The following is a 21,888-nucleotide window of genomic DNA, read 5'->3' as shown; positions in this document are numbered from 1 at the left end:
GGTAGAGGCTGAATAGTTATAGTTGATTCTTTTTTTCATTCCAAGGAGAAAAAAAAAAAGCCATTTGCAAATTCTTACCTTTTTACATTAGAAGTACCAAGGTATCGTCCTTCTAAGAAAAAAAACACCAACCCAAAACTACAAAATGCTAGGCTGGTTTTAAGTATTTTAAAGCCATCTTTAATAATCAGTTTGTTAGTCTCTTCAGCAAGAGCAATGAAGTAAGGAGTGTTTCCCATGCAGCTGATGGGAGTTGGCCTTTGGTAGCAATGATGCATTTAAACATTGAGCAATTTTAGCACCTGTCTTCTGGAAGACTGTGGGCAGAAAGACTTCATCAGGGCAGCAAGTTTTCTAACCCTTTTGACTGACTCCCCTCAGCCTTTTCAGGTGAAGACTGCCAGGCAACAGAATTAAAGCCCATTCAGACATTATATTCAGGAAGCAGTATATAGAGCAAAGGTGAATTGCTTTAACAAAACAGTAACCTGCATCACTTCAGCAATAAACAGGAATTGCAGTAAGGAGAATTTAATACATATATATTCCAGGCAAGACACATGAACCAAAACCTGTTACAGATTCTTCTATAGTAGTAGTTCTGTCTGGCAGCTTCTTGCATTGTCCCTAAGTAGTACAGAGTGGAATTTGGCCTAGCGTGTTAAATTTTAAGCTTTCCAAGTTAGAAGTTGGGCATTTAAGGAACTTTGTTAAGGCACATACAACTAAGAAGGACAGAGGTGGAAGAATTGTACTTCTAGATTATCTGATAATTCACTGAAAAATTCATAATACCAAAGCTGACTTCAGAGGATTTCCAGAGAGAAGGTGGTTCCCATTTCTATGTTCTACAAAAAAGCCCCCAAAAGGTAACTAGAACATTGTGATGCATAAAAAGCCATGTTAACTACTACTGTGTTGAACTGATCTCACCTCCATCTTTAGTATTTTATAGTATTTTACAGCTAGGATAAAGTATGAGAGGAGATACAAAAGTTGTATTTGAGTCAATTTTAGAATTATACCACCAGGTGGGTTTTTGTTTTGTTTTTTAATTAACTGGCACATTTAGCAGTAGATTGTGGAGCAACTAGTAAGGGAATCCTTCCAAAGATGAAAGCAGCAGCCATTGTACCAACTGACTCTTCCCTATTCACCCAGCTTCACTTTTTCATCTCTATGCCATAGAGATCACAACGCTTCTGGCTTAAAATAGGAATTTGTTGACGTATTTCTGCGAGTTTCTTCAGATCTGCGGGGGGGGAAGAAAGAGCTATTAGAACAGCAGTCAAAAAGGAAAGTCAAAAAGGATGTGCTCTGAGGTAAGGCAGGGAAAAGAGCAGCTTTCATGGAGAATGGGGCTGTAAGGGCACTGCAACTGGGCAGTCAGGGCTGAAGGAAGCCTCAACTTTGCTCTTGCCTGAGCTGGCAGCTTCCTCATAAGGAAACTGGAAGAGTACAGTCAAGTGCTGCTTGCCCTTGCTTTAATCTGGCAAAGGTGGAGAAGGGATGGGAACACTACTGCATCATCTGTAATTGCATGTGCAAGCCCACAGACTTAAACAACTGTCTTTCCTTGTCTCATGACCTGTACTCAAGAAAGAAAGTGTGTGTGTGGGAGGCTTCCCTTACCTATATCTGTGTATATAACTGTTTCCTCAGCCCCAGCTTTGGCTATGACTTCACCCCTGCAAAATTAAGCACATTTGTTCACAGCATTAACACGGAGGTCTCAAGGCATCAGTCCAGTTGGTGCTGTTTGTACAAAAGGGAGTTCCTACCCTTGATGTCTACAGCTGTAAAGACAGGGCTGTCCTAAAAATAGCATCGTAATTCATAACTCTGGCATGATAGAAATGGCTTCCAGGCTTTCTATGTGGCACATTTTCTGTGACATATACATACTTAACATAAGTATGTTTCTGAAAACCAAGAATCATGGTAAGAGCAACTATGAGAACCAGTGCATATGAGCATGCAGTATACCTCCAGGGGAAGGAAATTCACCAGGGACAGCCATATATGGCAAAGACTAACACTTTCTCCTGCAGATCCTACTGGCTTTTAATAGGAGTATACTTTTACTCTGCATGAGCTCCTGAACATTATTTATCATGTCTCCCACTAGGTGTTCTATCACTGCTTTCATCATATAAAGTTAAAATCTCAAGACATAAAGCTTTTCTTACTTTGCAATCATCTGGAAGAGAACTATCAGTGGGTTTATTTGAAAGAAAAATAACTACCTGAAGATTTGGTCACTTTTACCTCCTGTGTACCTGCGTTGCTTCTGCTTAAGTCAAAATATGTCTCTTATCTAGCTGAAGACATTCTTCTTGTTCTTTCTTAGGTCAAAGCAGTGTTGTTCTTTGAGGAAATGAAATAGTTTTGTGTAAGCTGTTTAAGATGGTTCAGTTCTGCACAGAGAATTACCATAATGCATAGTATATAATGGACTGAACTTCAGGGACAAGTTGAAGAGGTCAGCAGCTTAACTAATGCTAAATACTAGTACTAAGTAGCTGCTTTGCTGCAAAAAAAAATACATACTGTTGAACTAGTTTGTTTCTTTCTCATTTTTCAGTCAGACAGTTTTTAAGGATGATTTTGAGAATGTAGGCTTAAGTCTCAGGTGCTTTTTACCAAGAACTTCTGACATTTTAAGAGTAGATGGAAATGTGGGACTGATATGTGACTGTCAAGTAAAACATATCTTTTTAAACCAAGAAAAGGTGGGTTTTTTTTTTTTTCTGAACTCACCATGGATTTACTACAGTGCTGTGTCCCCAGGCAACATAGGATGCTTTTTCATCTCTAGCAGGAGATACAGTAGCTACGTAGACTTGATTATCAACAGCTCTGTATTCACAGAAAGATGAGGGAAGGGGGGAAAAGTGAGTAGAATTTGGTTTTTTATATATACCACCAGTTAACTAAGCAGAAGGAAGAATTCACTCTGAAGGGCAAGCTATATATCCCACTAAGGACTAGCCAAAATTATAAGTGATATGAAGGTCAGAGAAAGCAGAGCCTGGAAAGAGAAGTCTCTAGCACCTGCTCCAGTGTTAGTGGGTAGAATGAATTACATATTCATTTAGTATGCAGCAAAGTTGATTGAAGCTGACCAAATGAATAAATAATACCACATTCAGGAATCTCAGAGTCTACTTCTATCTGTAATTAGAGCAGTTCTCACATGGTTATTGGCTCTTCTGTCTAGAAGTTTGTGTGTGAAGGGTGCTTACAGAACCATGGGGAAAAGGTCCTTGGAAGGGCGTAACTGCGGAGGGGCTAGCAGGAGTGAAGGATAAGCATTTCCTGCTTTTCTCCTTAACAGCAAAATCATTTCAGTCTCCCATGCAAGGCTTGAGGAATGGTGCAGCTCCAATAGCAGAGCGGCCCTGCAGCACCACTGGTGATGCATAGTGTCATTTGGAACACAGAACAGTTCAGTTCCACATGCTAAAACTCCCTCTGGAACAGGAGGATAAGCTGTTACTTTGTTCTTACCGTCCCCTTTGTAACAGTTCCCAATGAGCTGGTCCTGTTGTCAGGTTAAAAGCCCCTGGATATATCAGCAGCTGGCAACCTTTGTTAAAAGAAAATTAGAACCCAACCATCATTAAGAGGGAGGTGGTTTACCCTAGAGTGGCCCTTCACATTGAGACTCAAAGTGAGGTTTCTTTCAGTACTTCCGGACCTCTGCCCAAAATGGAACCAAACCGAGCCTGTCCATGCATGACACAGGTGATTACTTAAGTCAGCAAAGCCCTGTGATACATTACAAAGTGTGGGGATACACCCATCTCCATCACTCTATCAGCAAATATGTATCAGGAAATGATTGTTACTTTACTCAAAGAGAACAGACACTCATTTGAATAACAAAGTCTCAGCCATAACATGCATTTTGTGTTACCAGGCGAGCATAATAGTGCCTCATCACAGATTGCCCAGTATGTACCACCCTGAAACGCCCCTGCATAGTTCAGGCCTTAGGGCTAACCATGCTCCATTAGGTGACCCAGCCTCACCTTTCTGTCCGTAGATTTGAGCCATCTCAGCAAATCTGATATCATAGCAGATGCCCAGGCCCACTTTACAGTATGCTGTTCTCAAAACACAAGAGACAACAGTCATATCACTATCACAAGACTCCCTGTAGCCATCCTGCCAGCTGTTATTTTATGTATCTCACAGTAACAAGAGGAGCTATATTTAAATGTGTATCCTTATCTGTAACAAGCATTGGCTATTTGTGGGGGAGAAATTCATGCTTCATGATGAGAGGAAGACTGTGAGAAGCAGTCTTATCTACCCTTTAAAAACAGCCATTTCCACAAAATCATGTTATATCAGGTCTGTGTGTCATGTATTCCTCTCTGATTTAGCTGCAGGTTTTTCAATTATTTTCTTTTCAAGAAAAGAAAGCACTCGCTGCTCTTGCATGGACTAAAGAAACTACAGTCATGTACCTTCTTAGAGCATGCACATTGCAAGGAGGAAAAAGTCACCATGGGAGACGAGACTCTTCAGAGAGCTCAGTAAACAGGGCCTGTTAATTTCTGAACACTGAGGGGGGAAGTATGTGTCTTTTTTTTTTTTTTTATGTGATATGGTTGATTCAAGACTGTTGTAATGGGATTTACAGTTAATTGTCTTCATTATTATATTATCCTCACATGAAACAATGTGCCAGTGTAGCCGTTTGCTACATATATTCTTTTCCAAGCCATGTTTTATAAGAACCATTTTAAAGATGTAACTGCTATTAAAAAAAATACAGTAACTTCTCTTTAACAAATCAATAGGACCACTATTTATTAAAGGTAGGGCCATGATGTATGCTTCAACCCTTTCTACTCCTCTGTCCTTTTGCAATCACATTGCCTTTTTAAAGTTTCAGAAGTGACCCGTGTACTTGGAACAAACAAACTATATTTGCCGTGGTTATCAAATGCCTAATACAAATCTGATAGTCTAAAAATCCATTGCTGGGGAGGAGGAGGGGGAAGAGAACTCCAGAATTACTGTAGTGTTATCGTGGTAGAGCTCCTTAAAGAGAGGGCTTGTCTTATACTCACGAGTATCAAACATGGAGAAACTATTCCCTGGACTCAGTGTTTCAGACTCTTTGAACTGCATCTTCCCAGGAATATTGATGTCAAACAAATGAACCTGTAGTTATAGTATGATTAATAACAATTAATAACAATTTCTCTGCTTGGTATTTGAGCCTCTTTCTATTAGGCACGTGCCTTCTAGTTACTGTTATCTAGACTACTCTCTTGTCAGGATCCCAACTAAACATTGCTTAAGATTGCAAGATCTCCTAAAGACGATTTAAAGCAGTTTTCTTCTTTACAGAAATATACATGTCTAAAGTTATTTGGGGGCGGGGGGGAAGACTGGCCATTTTAAACATCACATATAATCCCTGTGACCCAAGTGATGCATATATCAAACGTTTATATTACTTACCAGATAGAATGCCCTGCCCTTCTCCCATGCAGAAATAGAGAGTAGTTAAAAATAGCTAAAAATATAAGTTAATTTGTAGTATGGCTCTGTATCTTCTTCATGGAAATAATCCCTGCAAAATAGCTAGATATCTTGATCTAATGAGTAATTTTGAAAAAAAAAAAAAAAAAAAAAAAAAAAAAAAGGATACATACAAAGTATCTTGAATTTGTCAGGATGATTCTAAAGTATGTTAAAGCAGGTGGTATTTTCCTCTCTAAGATTTGAGTCCCATTCCTGCAAAACTTCTCCAGAAAATATCCTTCACCAAGTCATAAAGTTCCCATGACTTCAGCTATGCAGATGCCTCTTAGCCCCTCCAGACAGTCTTTATCCCCCCCTTGCAATGGAAGATTCTGTTCCTGACCGGAGCTTCGTAGTAATACAGCTAGTTTTATATTATTATTCATTCATATTTATGTAGTACAAGCCTGGACTCATTCTACAAACAACTACCAGGCTTGTAGACTGGTGCGGTATGATAGATAGAAGGCAACATAGTACTTCAGAAAGTGATCTAATAGCGTAGCTAAGTGTAGAATCAGTTAACAGAATAAATGAATACCTGGACCCCAGATGTATTTTGCACCAAGTAACCTTGCATTCTCTTTTTTGTTTTTCCTTTAAAGAAATAAGCTGCTGTTCACCTAAGGAATGATACCTGTATGCATAGTCAGATTAACAGAAACTACACTCTACACTTATGAATAGGAGATTTCTCAAAAGGCACAAAGCAATGTCCGGGTGGAAGACAACAGTAAGCAAGCATCTACCACAAACAGCAGACACAGCTTAACTATGGAACTTGGACTTTGTTTGTCTGCATTAATCATACATATAGCTCACAAAGTATGTAAAGAACAGTATTTATGATAACAGAAGGACTAAATCCATTGGGAACCTGAGGGAAAATCCTGATTGCTACCTAAGTGGCACTATGTTTTAGACCTAGACCAAGGTACACAGATGAATTGGATCAGGACTTACTCTTCAACACAGTTCTCCCAGCAGCTGGGAGAAGCCAATCATGCCTTCTACATTTTGTCATCCTTATCCAGAACAAATTTATGACCACCTTTGGGAGGGGCGTTTGTATGTCCCAAACAAAAATTACATGCAATTTTACTGACAGTACACAGCCTATTATTAATGCAAGATTCTACTAATTCACATCACCTTTAGGCACAGATGAAATAATTAGTGCAACACTGGTGAGAAACCTTTTAATAACAATATTCTGCCATCTTACCTTCCTATGCTTTGCCAACATAGCACCATCAGGCCCAAAGACAGTACATGTATTATACAGCTTTCCACCATCCTCTTCTGGAATAGATCCTTTGTAAAGGCAAGAACAAAGTTTCCCCCACTGTATTATATGCAATTTTGATCCAATGGCACTAATAGACATTGCCCATTTTTCCCCTCAATGAGATGGTCACTAAGAGTAAACTACCTCCAACGAGATATATGCTGCACTCCTTTGCAACTTCTGAGAGCTTTTGTGTCGATTCCCCAGGGATCTTCTCAGCATACTCCTTAAAGTATTGGGTTCCATATGGAGAATTAAAGCATTCCTAGAATTAGGGAAAAAAAAATTATGTTAAAATCCAGTAACACCACTGCAAGGAGAGGTACTTGACCTTTCAAAAGCCTCTCTATCAATGTTCTCATACAATCTTTAGTTACAGGAGTTTAGTTTACAGGAGCTCAATAGGCAAAATTGGAGAATATCAGGAGGCCAGAGAGACCTTAACAATTAGAGAAAATGCAGTGGGTGTGTTGGTGTGAACGCATGCCAAACAGAACATGAGCTAGGAGTATCACACAAGCTGCAAGTAACAAGGCTAACACATTTATCAGTCTAGACTTAGCAAGATCACAAGGGATGTTGTCATCAGAACAATGAATCAAGTTCCACCTAGCTCGTTTGACGAGTTACAAGCTAAACAGATCCTCTCAAAACTGTGAAATGCTTGTGCTCGTCCACAGCCCACGATTTCTTCATTTTACAAAGACCTTTGCAAAAGCATGCATTTCTCAAAATTACTTATTCTTTTGCTAAAATAATCCTTTAAACACCATTTCCTCACAACTGAACAGTGTCTTCTGTCCTAGGCTCTAGTTAAAGATTTGCTATCCCTCAGAACCAGGCATGTAATCTTTAGACAGTAAGATTAACAGAGCAGTTCAGATGCCTAAACTAGGTGGCTAGTGGTGTTTGAGATGCCCAAGATATCCCAAACTTTTACTCTGCATTATATTTGCCGGCTCTGTGAGGACGTGAGACACCTGCCCCCAACACTTTTTTGTCCCCTAAAGGAGTACAGTTGAGGGCCACAGATAGGCTATCAAACAGTACCAGCAGCCACTCTTTGGCAAGCAATTCCCAGCCCAAGCATCTGCCTCGATTGTTACCTTTGCTCCCTGGAGTTGTAACAAGACCCCTCAAAAAAACCAAAACCAAAAAACTAAAAAAACCATCAAGCTGTGAATAGCACAGTAAACATTTATGCCTTAACTGCTCAAGCAAACTTCTTAACAACTGTAGGAGATTCTACTGAACCAGAATAACTGAACCAAAACTGGATGGATGTTTTTGCCCTATATACAGACACTGGGCCAGTAGGTGCCAGCTAACCCACAGCAGAATTTGTAGATGGAAGAGGCAGGAAGGGAAGCCTCCGCAGGCTATCAAATGAGCTTCCCAGGCTTTTGAAAGTTGGACTGAACTTCAAGGAAATGAAAGCAATGCCAGCTGCCTCCAACTTCATCTTGCCACTTGCAGTGTCAATGCGGGTGGTACTGAAACCATGGGCTCAAGAGAACAGGCAGAGCTCTGTGCAAGCTTGTGGTAGCAGTGCATGGGGCTGTTCATAAGTTGATGCTGGAACAAAACTGCAGACTCTCTGCACAGATCACCTAGTCCTGTGCTCTCCAAAGGGGTAAGAATACAGGGATGGACCTTTGAATTGCTTTCTATCAATTTCTAGATTCAAATGGATTATCTTTTTCTTTTTTTATCCATAAACATTACAAATTGTTTTTCTCTCACAAATTTTTCCTTGTTCAGAAATGAAAAAAGTTTAACACATCAAGGCTAACATGTCACAGGAAAACTGCCGTTTGCCTCTGCAGAAGTGTAGGTTATACAGTCAGTGCAAGTTACTTCTGTTCCTTATGTAGTGTGACTTCAAAAAAAAAAAAAAAAAAAGTGCAGGGAAGAGAATATTTCATGTCCACATCCTAATGCCAGTACAAAATTTACCTCCCAAAAGTCTGTGAAAAACCTTGCCCTTGTTTGACAAGTTTTACTCTAAAAGCATAAATTATCATTGGCAAAGAGAGTATCTCAACTAAATAGGTCTGGAAAACTCAATGTTTGTACACAATAGTGAAACTAGCAAATAATAGATAATCTCAATGTAGGAGACCCAGCCAGAATAATCAAAGGTCACATTTGCAACACAAGAGCTGTGTTAGCACAGAGGAGCTGGGAAGGTCACTTAACACTTCGCCTCTGACAGCAGGAGGGAAAACATTCTGTGTGTAAAACATTCAGAACAAAAGTTCACCCAGAGAAGAACTTTGCACTCCTGTGTCAGACGCTGCAGGGCACAGAGGTAACGCACGTGCCCCCAGGAAGAGAGGAAAAAAGCTCAAAGCTGCATTGGGAAGGTCACCTCGTTGCCAGCACACTCATCTGTCTGAAAATTCAGCAAGGTAATGATGGCTGAAGTCCAAAAAGTAAATCAGAAATGATCAGTAATTTTAAGTGGCTATTTATGTTCCCACACAAGGAAGTCACAAGAGAAACGCGTTTTAATCATTCAGCCACAAATGACCTGCTGGAAATGTCTTAAGTCTATTTTGTTTCTCATGTACTATCTGATCTGGAATGATTATGGCCAAGAGAGTCACTGTATACCCGTTTTCTTTTGCTGAAAATTGCCTTTTCCTACATTTCTAGCACAGAAGGCTTCTGCAAAGATTCAAACCACAGTGTCACTTTCGTGAATACAGAACATACTAGTGATGGAATTGCCTGGGATTTAAACCAGCAAAAACCTAACCAGAATCTTACACCACAAAAAAGACAACCTGCCTTTTCTTTTTTTGTTCTTCCTTCTTGTTTTCCCCCCTCTTAAGTGTGCTGCTAGACAGAACCCCTGTTTTCTTTCCTATTTTGGAGCCTCACAGAGCATCTAAGCTATCCAGAGAGAAACAGGAATATATAATGCATTAGTAACACTACAAAGCATTAGTAACACTACAAAGAGGTTTCCAAGGGTTTGAGGTATAGGTGCCAAGCAGACCATGACCTTTACTCACAGGTAGAGCCACAACTTTTGCTCCTTTAGCTGATGCTTCTCTCACCAGTCCACAGGCTCGTTGAAGGTTATCTGATTTAACAGCAGATACATGAAGCTGAATAAGAGCCAGGCGGAAGTCTAATGGCAGAAAAGAAAAAAATTAGTCAGCAGAATTCCCCCAGGAAAACCTCTTCAAAATCTGAATTCAGTAATGAGCATTTAAGAAAGGAAATTTGTTTATATATTAACATATATACAAACCATTTCCAACTAACTTTGCGGTCTGTCTATGACTCTGGAAACAGTCTCTTAACACAGGGAGAACATTAAAACCTAGGCTTGCCAATGGGAACCGTACATCGCCATCACTCTGCTCAGGTTGAAGATCACAGAGTTCACATGCTAGTAACACTTAGCCTAGGCAGTACCCAGCCCAAGTTCTAACGTAAGATACCACGTGGCAGAAAGGGAGACCACTGGTCACCCAGACCTGCTGCTTCTTTTCCAGTCTGCTAAATGCTTTGTGAGCCTATCTTTTTGTTGCACCGGTCGCCTGATGAGCACTGCATGTCCTAAAATGCCGCTAGCAAACTAAAGGATTGGATAATCCCAAAAGCACCAAATATGGGAATAGTTTGCTTTTATCCCTCAAATCACACCTAGCCTGGGAAATGGCTATAAAAAAACCCCAATAAAGATAACATCTTTCCTGATCACTTCATTGCAATTTGGTTTCTAGCCAAGAGACAGTTGCAGGTGTTATCAACACTGTCTCTACTGAGGCTAAGCAGGATTTATACTTGGCAGGCCCTTAAAGTACACAAGTGGAAGAGATCAAATCAAGTTTTGTGCACACCCCTTGGACTTCCTTCCATGAATCTCCTAGTACCTTGGGCTGTAGCAAAACACATCCTGATCAGGTAGAACTGTCTCCTTTTTTTTTTAAAAAAAAACCAAAAAAAACCCACTCTGGCTTCATAAAGAAAAGTACCCCAGTTTCAAAGCACCTCTCTTTTCTGGAAAACTCCCCTGTCATACAGTCAAAGATCACTATAGGATAAAGAAAAAGCTGCAAGCAACACAGCCTCAGTGGTCAGGGAAACAGGAAGAACCGATTCAAGTGAAGACAAGATTGGGTCAGGAACAGTCAGGAAGAATATCTTTCTTCCTACTTTAGTTCTCACTTCAGTAAGCTAAGCAGCTAATTTCTAGAGGTTAAGCAATTGATTAACTGCTCACTTTGCCACACTTCATGTGAGAGACTCTTAATATTTGGTTTATTGAGTAAACAAAGCTTTGCTGAGATTTTGAACAGATGTAACCATAGTTAGCTTCCAGACCCACATAGATAACCATACTAGGAATCTGTCCAAAACTTTCCCATGTTTGTGGAACGTGTTTTAGCTCAGGGAAACCGGACACTTAAAGATTTACATTTCAGCATAAATTCACTTTTGCAAAAAAGCCAAGAGCATCTACTAGGAAAAATTTTAACTAACTTCCTTCCCCTAAACACCTGTTTAAAACACCAGGAAACCATTAATCTTATTTCCCTATGCCTCAGGTTTGGAGTTTGTTAAAGGGCAAAATTAAAGCTCAGTCACAACCAAATACACATACTTGTGCCCATAGTTTTGTTTAAAAACGTTGAGATGTAGAAGTAACAGAAATACAGAGAAATGTGCAACAGTGCTGTGGAGGCCCAAGATCTCTTCTTCTGGCCTTGCTAAGCTGCCTCAAAAACGTCTTTAAAAGCAATTCTTAGGATAAGCCTATAGCAATGCAAACCACAACCAGGTAAAAGCGTATCACAGTAAAATAATGGTTTGTATTTGTATCACTGAGAAGCATGGTTTTTTGGAAAACATCAGAAGCTAAGCGTGTCTGGTTTGTTCAGATCAAATTTCTTGACAAGCTGACCATTGCAACAGTACCGAGAGGTGCACGGCAAGCGGCTTCTACCAGTCTGTAGCAAAGCGAGTGCCCAAGGCAGCTCCCTCTAGCACCTGCAGCAACTCACACTCCTTCAAAGGGTCAGAGACAGGACCCGGGACCGAGGCCTTTCAAGTCCACACTAGGCCTGGGGACTCCGGGGGACACCGGCGGAGGCAGCAGCCAGCCCGCGGCCCGTCCCCGGTTGCGTCCCCACCGCTAGATAAGAGGGTAAGGGCCCAGTGGGGCCAAGGAGGGGCCAGCAGAGGCTCCGGGCGGCCCCTTGGGGCCACGGGGGAGGGGGTGACCCCACGGAGAGCCCCAGGGCGAGTGGGGAAGCAGGCACTACGCAGCGGCCCCTCTCACCGGCTGAGGCGCGGGGCGGGAGGCCGGAGTTCCGCTATGAGGGGCAGGTTCAACCCCATGCCGGCCCTTTCCCCACGTCCCCGGCACCGGGAGAGAGGTAGGGAAGGAGTGCGAGGAGGAGAGGTACGAGAGGAAGTAACCGTTCCTCCGCGCCCGCCGCCACTCACGAGCCATGGCTCCGCGCGCCGCCTGCATTCCCACGCGGCCCCGGCTCCTCCCTTACAGAGCTGGGCGGCCTACCCGGGCGCATGCGTGCGGCCAGCGGCCTGCTGGGAAATGTAGTCCCGCCCCAGCGCCGACCCTGCGGCCCCACGCCAAAACCGGCGGCAAGAGGCGGCGGCTGCGGCTCCGGCTGCCAGTGCCCCGGCAGGAAAGGAGAGCGCGTCTCCACAAGGCCTGCGGCGGGAGTTGTTTAAAAACGACTCATACACTGCTTTTAAAAAGTCTGGCTAGTTCCTTGATCCCATTTCACAGCACTTCCCCACGCAGTTTTGCTGACACAGCTTGAGGGAGCGGCGCAGCCCGGGTTCAGAGCAGGAAGGCGCATGGGATGAATTACCCCAAGCCCAAACCGCTGCTGAGCCTTCCCCCTGTGTAACCCCAATGGATGGCAGGAAGCTGGGAGCACTCCTCCAGTGCCAATTCAGCGCCTGGCAAAAACACAGCTGTGCATCTAAATCTCTTGGTGCCCGGCGCAGAGTTGATATGCCGGCATCGCATTTTCCCAGCCTTGTGCGATCCGTGGCAGCCTTGTATTTGTTAAGGGCTCATCCCAAAAGATCTGTACTAGTTTCGGCTGGCACATCCCCATCGCCACCTTGTTTTACAAGAACAGCATTTTCTAAGGTAGAAACCAATATGCTAACTGCCATGCTGTTTTTATTGCTAGCTTTAAATACCGAGTGCTCCCCGTTACTCAACACAGAACATTGCTGCCTCGTGTATATTGACAATCTTGGGCTTTGTAAAAGCTCGTTTGTAGAACTGCAGATTCATGTTGTTTAGAGGCTGGCACCTCTTGCACAGTATTTCTCATGCAAGAGCATCTCTGCAAGATGAAAGCACATGACAGCAGAAGGGGCAAAGATAAAACAAAGTGGGTAACCTAGGGTGATCAGTCTTACACATGTTGGGCTGAAGCCACTTTCAGGAAACGTGCGGAGAGAGAAAGGATGGGAAGTGCACAGCCACCATAAAATGCACAGCCACCACTGCATGCAGCAGTTACAAACCTTCCTTCAACAGAAAAACTGTTCAATCTGCCCCTTGGAGCAGTAAAGGGAACAGCTCATCCCAAACTGAGCAAGCCAAAGGATGGCAGAATTACCAACGCTGGACAACTGTACATGAGATGGGGATGCAGCAGCTCTCTGGTAGAGCTCCCCTCCCTTTTACATGTGCCCACGGTAGTAGAAACAGCATATACGAACTTTTTTGTTTGTTTGAACAGCACACCTTGCAGGGCTCCAGGTGCAAAGAATGTCTGTCTCCTGAGTTCACACAAGGTTTGGGACAGAGCACAAAATAAGAAAGAGAATAAGCAGTGAAGCAATATCATCCCTTCAAGGTGAAAAGTACAGGTTAAAAATCCACTGTTTCTCGTAGTTCAGACAGATACAATGTATTTTTCAAGTTTCAAAACAAGAGTATCTGAAAGCACTAAATACACCCAAAAGAACAAGTTACACACTATCACCCCCCTCTTCCCAAAAAGGGGAAGCTTTTCAGCCATTCAGTAGGCTACCCCTATACTGAAAAAGTTATTTGACAGTATCAAAAGTTTTGAAACTAGAGCCAAAATGCAGTTGGAAGGAAAAAGCTACAAACACTGCTGAGATCCGGGTGTAAGGCCTAATAGGAACTAAACTGGAAGAGCAGCAATTAATATTTACTTACATATGGAGAAGGCAATGTAATAAAAACTGCATCTCCATATTCAGAGTATTTTTGATGGCTAATACTTGTGAAGTTCTGGACAAATTCTCACATAGAAGCACTGACCCTGGCTATTAAACACAAAAGTAAGAGCTTCTATTTGGCAGGAAAGCTTACTCTGAAAAGAGTGTTTCTTTCCTGCTACAGACCTCATTTCTATCACCAAAATAAAAATAAAAATTAAAAACCCCACAACATAGCAGCTGTCATCTTATATTCAACAATATAGACAGCAGTGCATGCAAACAAAACAGGAGCCTGCAAACCTCTGGCAAATAATAAAAAAAAATTCCCTGAAGATGAAAGGGACAGAAAGTAGCATATTATTTTGATTTTTCTTTTCAAAAACTGTCATTCCAGTAGTATAACTGGAACTTCTGCTTAGCAATACAAGTTTTGTAACAAATACACTAACTACAGATACATACTACAGATACAGATACTTTTGAGGCAAAGGTAGCCTTTAAATTGTGGGTAGACATGCATAAAACACCACTGAAATTATTCAGTTTGGACTGAGCTTTCTAAGATAAGTAGTCTGTTGATAACTTGCACGTTGCCTTAAAAATTACAAATAATTAACCTCTTAATGGCTTGGATTATGCATTTCTACACAGAAGAGACTTAAGAACTGACTTACTGTAGCTTTACTTTCTGTAGATCTAAAAGGTCTGTATTTGTTGTCCTCAGAGAGAAGCATACACATTACCCACTTCCCATATTTACTGCCCAAATACACCCATTTAACAGAGTGTACTTTTCACAAGTAATTAGATTCTTCAAGATATCACTTTAAATACTTCAGCGACACATGAAATAACTATTTCTCAATTCTGTCCAAATCATGTTCACAATTCTCACCCCCTCCCCCCGCAATAACTAGCAGAAATGTGCTGTATCATTTTGTCAACATTTTCATAATATAAAAATATGATGCTGAGAAGTCTGGAATTTATGCAGAGACTCTCTCTATAATTTGACCATTTGTTAACTCATTTTGACCTTTCTATGAATGATTACTATAGCTCACCCAAAAGTATTTAATGAAATGAGTCTAAATTCCAATATACTTACATTAAGATGTCACTGACAGTAGCTCCCTATGATCCATAATCAATTTCTTTCACTCCAAAGATCAAATTCACTTCCATTTACAAAATACCTTTAGGAAAAACTGTTAATTGATTCAGACAATTCAGACAGTATGCAACTAAATGCCTTCTGACAGAACAAGTTATGTTCAAACTGTACTGGTTTATTTACAACTGTAGTTTATAAACAGTAACACAAACATCTTTACATGAAAAAATCTCATTGCTAAAGTAGGCACAGAGTCAGAGACTCTTCAGGATATTTTCAGAAGGGATTAGGAAGAGGAAAATGTAATACAACAGCTGCTGGGCAAAACTATAAATACATGAGCATTGGCCCAGGTGCAATTTCATGCAAATATCTTCAACAGTTCAAGTTCTATTGGTGTTTACTCAGATACTAAGAAGAAAAAAAAAAAAAAGAAAAAGGAATTAGTTCCAGAATTAAGGTGCCCTAGCTTGATTCCTAGTAAAATAACTTAGAATGACTGTTTTTCATAAAGGTCAGTTTAATGTATTTTACCTCCTGATGATGTACCAATTCACAGGTTTTGATTCAAATACTCAGAAGACTTCATGCAGCAAAGCTAATCCCTATTATCTTTATTTCACAGTTTTTGGTAATTTCCACATCAGCCTACAAAGATGCTATGCCTCGGCCATAAGGACATTCCTGTACTGATTTTTTAACAAGAGAACCGTTCTTGGAACAAGTGGAAAGCTGTTGATAAACAATCACATAGTTGCCATCTCTCAAACATTATCTAGTTTAGAAGATGTTAGTTAAAAGAATATAAACAAATGCTTGAATCAATGGAGGCAACAGGTAATGAATACATTTATCACAGGTATATAGCACTTGAATCTCTTCACTTTATTTGTGTGCATTAATTTTCTTGCTGAACACACCTTTGATCAGCACACTCACTTCTGTGCTGAACTGAAGGTTTTTAAAGGTCTAATTATCTTAGACATTTTGTTTCTGAGGAGCAAGGTAACTTGTTTTCAACTGTCATATTCTGTCAAGAAGCACTAACTTCAATTTCAATGCACACACTCATCTTTACAAGAGAAACAGCCTCAACCTATGAAATGTAAAATTTTGCATAATTAAAAAATCACAACCCTGTAGTAAAAGCTTATTGTGCACAGTTCATTTTGGCATTTAAAAATACGCTTACCACCAATTCCAATTATTTAACCTAGTAGTGGATAGAACTTTTAAAACAGTTATTTGTACAAATTGCTTGCATTTTTTCAATTTATCTGCAGACCAAGCTGGACTTAACCATTTTTAATAGGAAGGAACCCCTATTTATAAGATTTTTATTTGCTCTGCTCATAAACCTAAGTTTTTAATCAGTCCTTGATACTACCCAGTAGGCAAAATCAAATTTATAGACTGTAGGCAATGGAGACATTTTACTTTCAGGGGACAGTAATTTAAAAACCATTCTGTTTTCAATCGTTTCTCTGTACCTGGCAGTGCTTCATTCCTTTAACGCACTTAATGCGAACCCAGCTGCATCTTCTCTTGCAAAGATGCAGATCACTCACATTAAGGCTGCATTAAAAATGAAACAAGCTGACCTTTATAATAAACATTTCTTCAAAACAAAACAATAATAAAAAATTAAAAATCCTGTTCAGAAATTGATAATAATTTACCCTATCTTAAGCCTGCTACTCAGGCACTCCCATCAGCAAACAGAAAAATTCTGTTAAGTTAGTATTCAGTTGGGAAACAGTCAGCTTGTGTCCACATACAGTATCTTGGTTGCTTCTTCTTAATAACTCTTCTCTACAAAGTCTTTAGTTATTAACTCTCCAAGGCATCCAATACTTTCATGATCTGTTGTTTTATGGCTTTGGTAGCATCACCTGCATTTGGAATCAAATACCTTAAAAAAAAAAAAATTAGAAAAAGCCATCATTAATTCACTATAGAATTTTTGAGTATCAATTCCATAATTTTTGTTTTTATTTTTCCTCTGGCACAAAGTAGGAGGAAGGAGGAGGGGAATATATTAAAATGAAAAACTACTGAGAAAATAACATTTATTTCCTGTTTATACTGTGAAACACTTCCCACTTGTGAACTTGGAACTGTTGAGGAGTACCTCACATGCCATCCTGGAAAGGAAAAGTTCTTCATTAATTGACAGTCGTATAGATCAGGCAGTTCAAGATCTCTACAGATAGCACTTTCCAACTGAAGCATGGCAGTCCTCAGGTTTTGGTTTTTTTTTTTTTTAATTCCTACAGATAGCTCTAGATCATTTATTTATGATCCTTTCTCTTCTGGATTTGCTCCAGTCAACACGATGGTGATGAAGTAATTCAACAAGCAGCAAAGTTCTCTGCAACATTTTAATTTATCTTTGTCTGACCTAGAAGCAAACTAATTTCATTCTAAGCAGCCAACAGGCATAGAACAACTTCCCTAGTTAGCTAGGAAACTCATCTCCCACTTCTTGCAAAAACAGAGCACCCACTGCACACAGTTCTCCCCAAGGAAGAGGATGAGAAATGTCCAACTGATGTCAGCAACTTTGTTAAAACAGTGCCAAGAAACAACAGGTCACACGAGTGGAAAAAAGCCCAATACACCCATCCCTCTGACTTCCCCCCAGTTGTAAGCACACAAATGCTGAGCATGGCAATACCTAACTTTCAGGAACCAGGTTTCAGAGGTTCAGAGTTTTGAGGTTAGGCTTCTGGACTCCTTGTACAATGCACAGGAAGAACTAGATGACTCAAAAAAGATACCACAGAAGAAAGACCACTCTCTTAAATCCCACTCTTCACAAATCCATACCTTAGGCTGCAGATAGTTGTCTGCTTCATTTTCATTTAAGACATATTACAAAAATGAAAACACTTGTACACACCCCATCCCCCAAAACTGTCATTGCAGACCATGGAGTTCCTCTCTGCTGGGTCTTGTAAACTCTGCTCATTCTGCTGCCAGATCTTTTTTCTAGTTCACATCTGAATTACCTATTCCTGAATAAAAACTATTACTTTTGAACTCAGTTCTAGGAATTAGAGCATGCCCCTGATTTCCAGTTGACAGCATTCTGTATATCATTACTACTTACATCTCTGCTACTGAGATGGCTTACCTTTCAACTGCCAAAATTTCTATGCCTGAAGTATTGCTATTTCCATATTTAAAGGTGATCAGTTCCGGGTGTTTCTTCTTGGATGTGATTTTGACTACAGAGTTGAGTGCCTGTCGAGACTGTATGTAAGCCAGTCCCTTTCGCGATGGAATCTCTCTCAAACAGTACATGTGAGTTGCTGTTACTAGGAGATGACTTGAAGTAAAAGAAAAATACAAATTAAATTTGCTAATGAACTAAATATCAGCTATTTAGAAAGCTAAATTCTACAAATAAGCTACATGGAGAGAGCTAGATAAAACAGTTCCCAAATCTAAGAATCAGTTTTAATACTTTTAAAATATATAATTTAGAAATGTCTACAAAATACTTCAGATTTTTCCTTGAGTACTGTATCATAGCCATTTTTGAAAACAAGCATGGCATCCTCAACAGCATACAAAACCAGAGTGAGCAGTTAACATCATCACCTCAACACAACAGCCATGAGTACTATCAACAAAGATCACAGCCACCAGTAATGTGTCAGGCCACGCACAGAGTAGGGAAAATGCCTCCAGCCTCTCTCTTTCATCCTTCAATCATAAGCCAGCCCCATCCATCCATCTATAGAGTGGCAACTCTACATTTGGAGCATCAGACCTACATTAAAGGGACATCCTGGCACTCTGTGATTGTCAATCAGTGTACAAGCACTAACGTAGAGATGTTGACCTGCCAGCTCAGTTCAAGATCCACTTTTGCTGCCTTCATGGAAGGAACTCATGTTAAACTAGTGGTGGGAACACACTAGTTGAGTTCCAACTAATTTTGAGAAATCACACTATGACAGATTCCTAATCATACACCACATAAAATAAATCTAATGGGAAAATAAAATTAATAATAAAAGACAAGAACAGACCATGATGCAAGAGAAAGCCCATCATAATTTTCTGTTATCCAGATTCAACAGGATTTGTACTCTTTGGGGAAGCCAAAATACAGCAAGCATCATGTTCCGCTCTTGCAGGATTAACAAGGTCACAGAATCTTAGGGGCAAGATGGGTGCATCATACAAGGCACAGAGACAAGTAGACAAGAAAAACTGTAGCCACAGGTACTTGGGTCTACCTGGTCTTGAAAAATAAGCCTATGTATGCCGAGAATATTTTTCTTACTATCTTGTTTTGCAAAGCAAAACTTCATACTAGGTTTTGTACATAATTACCATTCTATAAGACTGCAAATATAAGAATGCAAACATAGTGGTAATATTTTGTTCTAGGTTGTTTTGCACCTTCATTTCCTACTTCAATATCAAGAACAACTTAATGGCCCAATATTTTTTTTTTTTAAAAATGTGTATCAAGACAGACATTTTCATTAAGCTTAGGACTGAATTCCAGTACCTGGGAAACATATGTCCATTTTCTTTTACTTCATTACAGGGGAAGTTATACTTCACATCAGGTTTATTTATCCATGTTTGGATGTTGACAACCTCTTTTCGATCATCATCTGACATTGAGGAGCTATCAATTTCATCTATTTCAGAGAGAGAGAGGGTAAAAAATAAAAAATAGAAAAGATTTTCATACAACATCAGACAACTTGTCAACTCACTTGAACCCATAGTATCTACACTGGTTCAAACCAAGGTCCACCTAGCCCCCAAGAGTGTCCATAACAATTGTTCAGAGGGAAGAAAGAGAAAGGCATGCATATCTGATATTTCTCTCTTAATTCTCTCTCAGCAGACAACTATTTTCAGCTCAGGGGATTTCTTAGGCTGGTGTGATTTGTCCATTCAGTAAAGTTTAACAGTACTCTCTTACATGGACTTGTCCAGACTTTCCTTGAAGCCACGTAAACTTTTTGCATCTACAACACCAATACCTTTTGGGAAGGAGTACAAAAACCATGTCAACTACATTCCAGGAAAGCCTCCTCTTGTGGCTTCTAGTTTCTTGTACAAGAAGAAATAAACATCTGTTGATCCCTTTCCAGGCCAGGCATTATTTTTGTGGGCCACTTTTCCTCCCTTAAATGGCCTATTTCACATAACAAAAGTTCTAGTATTCAGTTATGCCTGTTGTGAAAGCCATTTCACACCTTTCCTCACCCTTCTTATGCCTCTCTGAACCTTCTCCTGTTCAAACATATTGTTTCTGAGGTAGAGGATCAAGATACACAATATTCAATGTGTGGGTGAACCATAGGTTTACACACTGACATAATGACCTCTGTTTTATTCTCTGTTCCTTTCCATAGAATTCCTAGCTTTTGATTTGCTTTTCTGTATGCTAATGAGCACTTACTTATTATAAACCTACTGCTCAAAGAACTGTGCAAACTTAATTACATGGCATTTGGAGAAGTATCTTGTTAGTGTTAAAGCTTCTGCCTGATAGTTTCATTTTGCTCTCCTTCCCAATTCTTATAGCAGACAAACAATGATCAACTGTTTGTCATCAATCTTATTTAAACAACTCCAGATCCTATGAATGTCTTTCATTAATCTTCCTAAATTATTTCTTTTCCAGGTCAAAGATTCTTAGCCTAGTTATTTGTTTCCTCACATGGAAGCCAAGTATGCCTTTTGGTCACAGAACGGTTACTTGTGAGATGATGATGTGAGGAGTGAGCTAACACTACCAGAATAAAACCAGGGCAGCAGTAGGTCTGAACCATTCTAGCATTAGCACTAGTCTCAAAAAAAAAAAACTACCTTTGTGAAAAGTATGGTGTTCCAGTTTTCTCTGTAATTTTTCAACTAGATAAAAAAATTAAAAATGGCACGTTTTTTCTATAGCATTCTGCATGCAGATCAAGAGATATCAATTATTAATATATTCAATGCAATCTTAAGTCTAGCTCCAACTATATTTTCAGAAATTCAGATCATTATACTAACTGCCAATACTAGAGATTCAACCTGAGATCTATCAGCCAAACTAGGTCCTTTACATTTTGCTTACTGTCATGAGTAATAGAGGTACAATTGCAGGTTTACATGTAGAATACCAGTGTAGAAAAACAGATCTTTACTACAGAAATAACAAGTTAACACGAATGATCCACTAAACCTGTCTATTTCCATTTCTTCCTGTTGGCTGTTTGGTGTCTACCACAAAATCTTTTTTATTTAGTCTGCTACTATGTATTTGAAGAGGGTGTTTCTTTCTTGGTTGGTCCTAGGCACCACCATAACAAACACAATTAATGATAATAGTTAGAAAAATGTCATGTTGTAAGACAAAGATGTAAAATACACTCTTATGATTTAGCCAAACTTAATAATTTTGTCTAAATAAGCTAATCTAGCTAAGAGGAAAATCATCTACTGTACCAGTATCGTATTCTTCTTCATCTCCGATGCTGAATACTGGTTTCACACCACGGTAGGGTTTTCCTACTCTGTCACTGCTGCTGACATGTCTGTTGGCAATGAAAAGGGCAGGAGAGGACATGGGATGGGAGAAGAAAGGTAACTTTCAAACTGATGGTATGATTCCTATAATAACATATCAGCAAAATGTAAACACAACTGTGCAGCTGAGAAGGACAAGAGAATTTCATGAAGCTGCCTGCAAGGAAGCTGTGACTGACTCATCAAGCAATTT

At 40.0% G+C, this 21,888-nt stretch overlaps 2 protein-coding genes across 3 annotated transcripts in view; both read right to left on the bottom strand.

Annotated features, from left to right (window-relative positions):
* Positions 1 to 1,036: 1,036 nt before the first annotated feature.
* On the bottom strand, positions 1,037 to 12,383 carry NIT2 (nitrilase family member 2). Its single transcript, XM_075514119.1, has 10 exons — positions 12,299 to 12,383; positions 9,853 to 9,971; positions 6,977 to 7,097; positions 6,770 to 6,858; positions 5,085 to 5,178; positions 4,035 to 4,109; positions 3,511 to 3,589; positions 2,761 to 2,859; positions 1,633 to 1,688; positions 1,037 to 1,252 (listed from the first exon to the last, which is right to left on the bottom strand). Exons 1-10 carry the CDS (start codon positions 12,324 to 12,326, stop codon positions 1,164 to 1,166), a joined length of 849 nt encoding a protein of 282 aa, XP_075370234.1. The 5' UTR covers positions 12,327 to 12,383; the 3' UTR covers positions 1,037 to 1,163.
* Positions 12,384 to 15,300: 2,917 nt separating this feature from the next.
* The window catches only part of TBC1D23 (TBC1 domain family member 23), a 35,819-nt gene continuing 29,231 nt past the window's right edge, over positions 15,301 to 21,888 (bottom strand). For both annotated transcript variants that reach the window (XM_075514017.1, XM_075514025.1), the window contains 4 exons: positions 21,615 to 21,703; positions 19,675 to 19,810; positions 18,283 to 18,477; positions 15,301 to 17,058 (listed from right to left, as the gene is read on the bottom strand). In XM_075514017.1, the coding sequence (XP_075370132.1) occupies positions 16,977 to 17,058; positions 18,283 to 18,477; positions 19,675 to 19,810; positions 21,615 to 21,703 (502 nt within the window). In that variant the 3' untranslated portion in view covers positions 15,301 to 16,976. The remainder of the gene's footprint in view (positions 17,059 to 18,282; positions 18,478 to 19,674; positions 19,811 to 21,614; positions 21,704 to 21,888) is intronic.

The sequence above is a fragment of the Mycteria americana genome, chromosome 1, assembly GCF_035582795.1.
Source record: "Mycteria americana isolate JAX WOST 10 ecotype Jacksonville Zoo and Gardens chromosome 1, USCA_MyAme_1.0, whole genome shotgun sequence".
Taxonomy (NCBI): Eukaryota; Metazoa; Chordata; class Aves; order Ciconiiformes; family Ciconiidae; genus Mycteria; species Mycteria americana.
The sequence above is the reverse complement of the archived record's forward strand: the minus strand, read 5'-3'. Positions and strand labels throughout refer to the sequence as shown.

What these genes read in the sequence shown, in the direction of transcription:
- NIT2 (XM_075514119.1), bottom strand. Translation starts at nt 12,326, where the DNA reads ATGCAGGCGGCGCGCGGAGCCATGGCTC. An exon ending in AGCACTGTAGTAAATCCATG is followed by an intron (nt 1,689 to 2,760) that starts GTGAGTTCAGAA and finishes TTAATTTTGCAG; the next exon opens with GGGTGAAGTCATAGCCAAAG. An exon ending in AGTTATATACACAGATATAG is followed by an intron (nt 1,253 to 1,632) that starts GTAAGGGAAGCC and finishes CCCCCCCCGCAG; the next exon opens with ATCTGAAGAAACTCGCAGAA.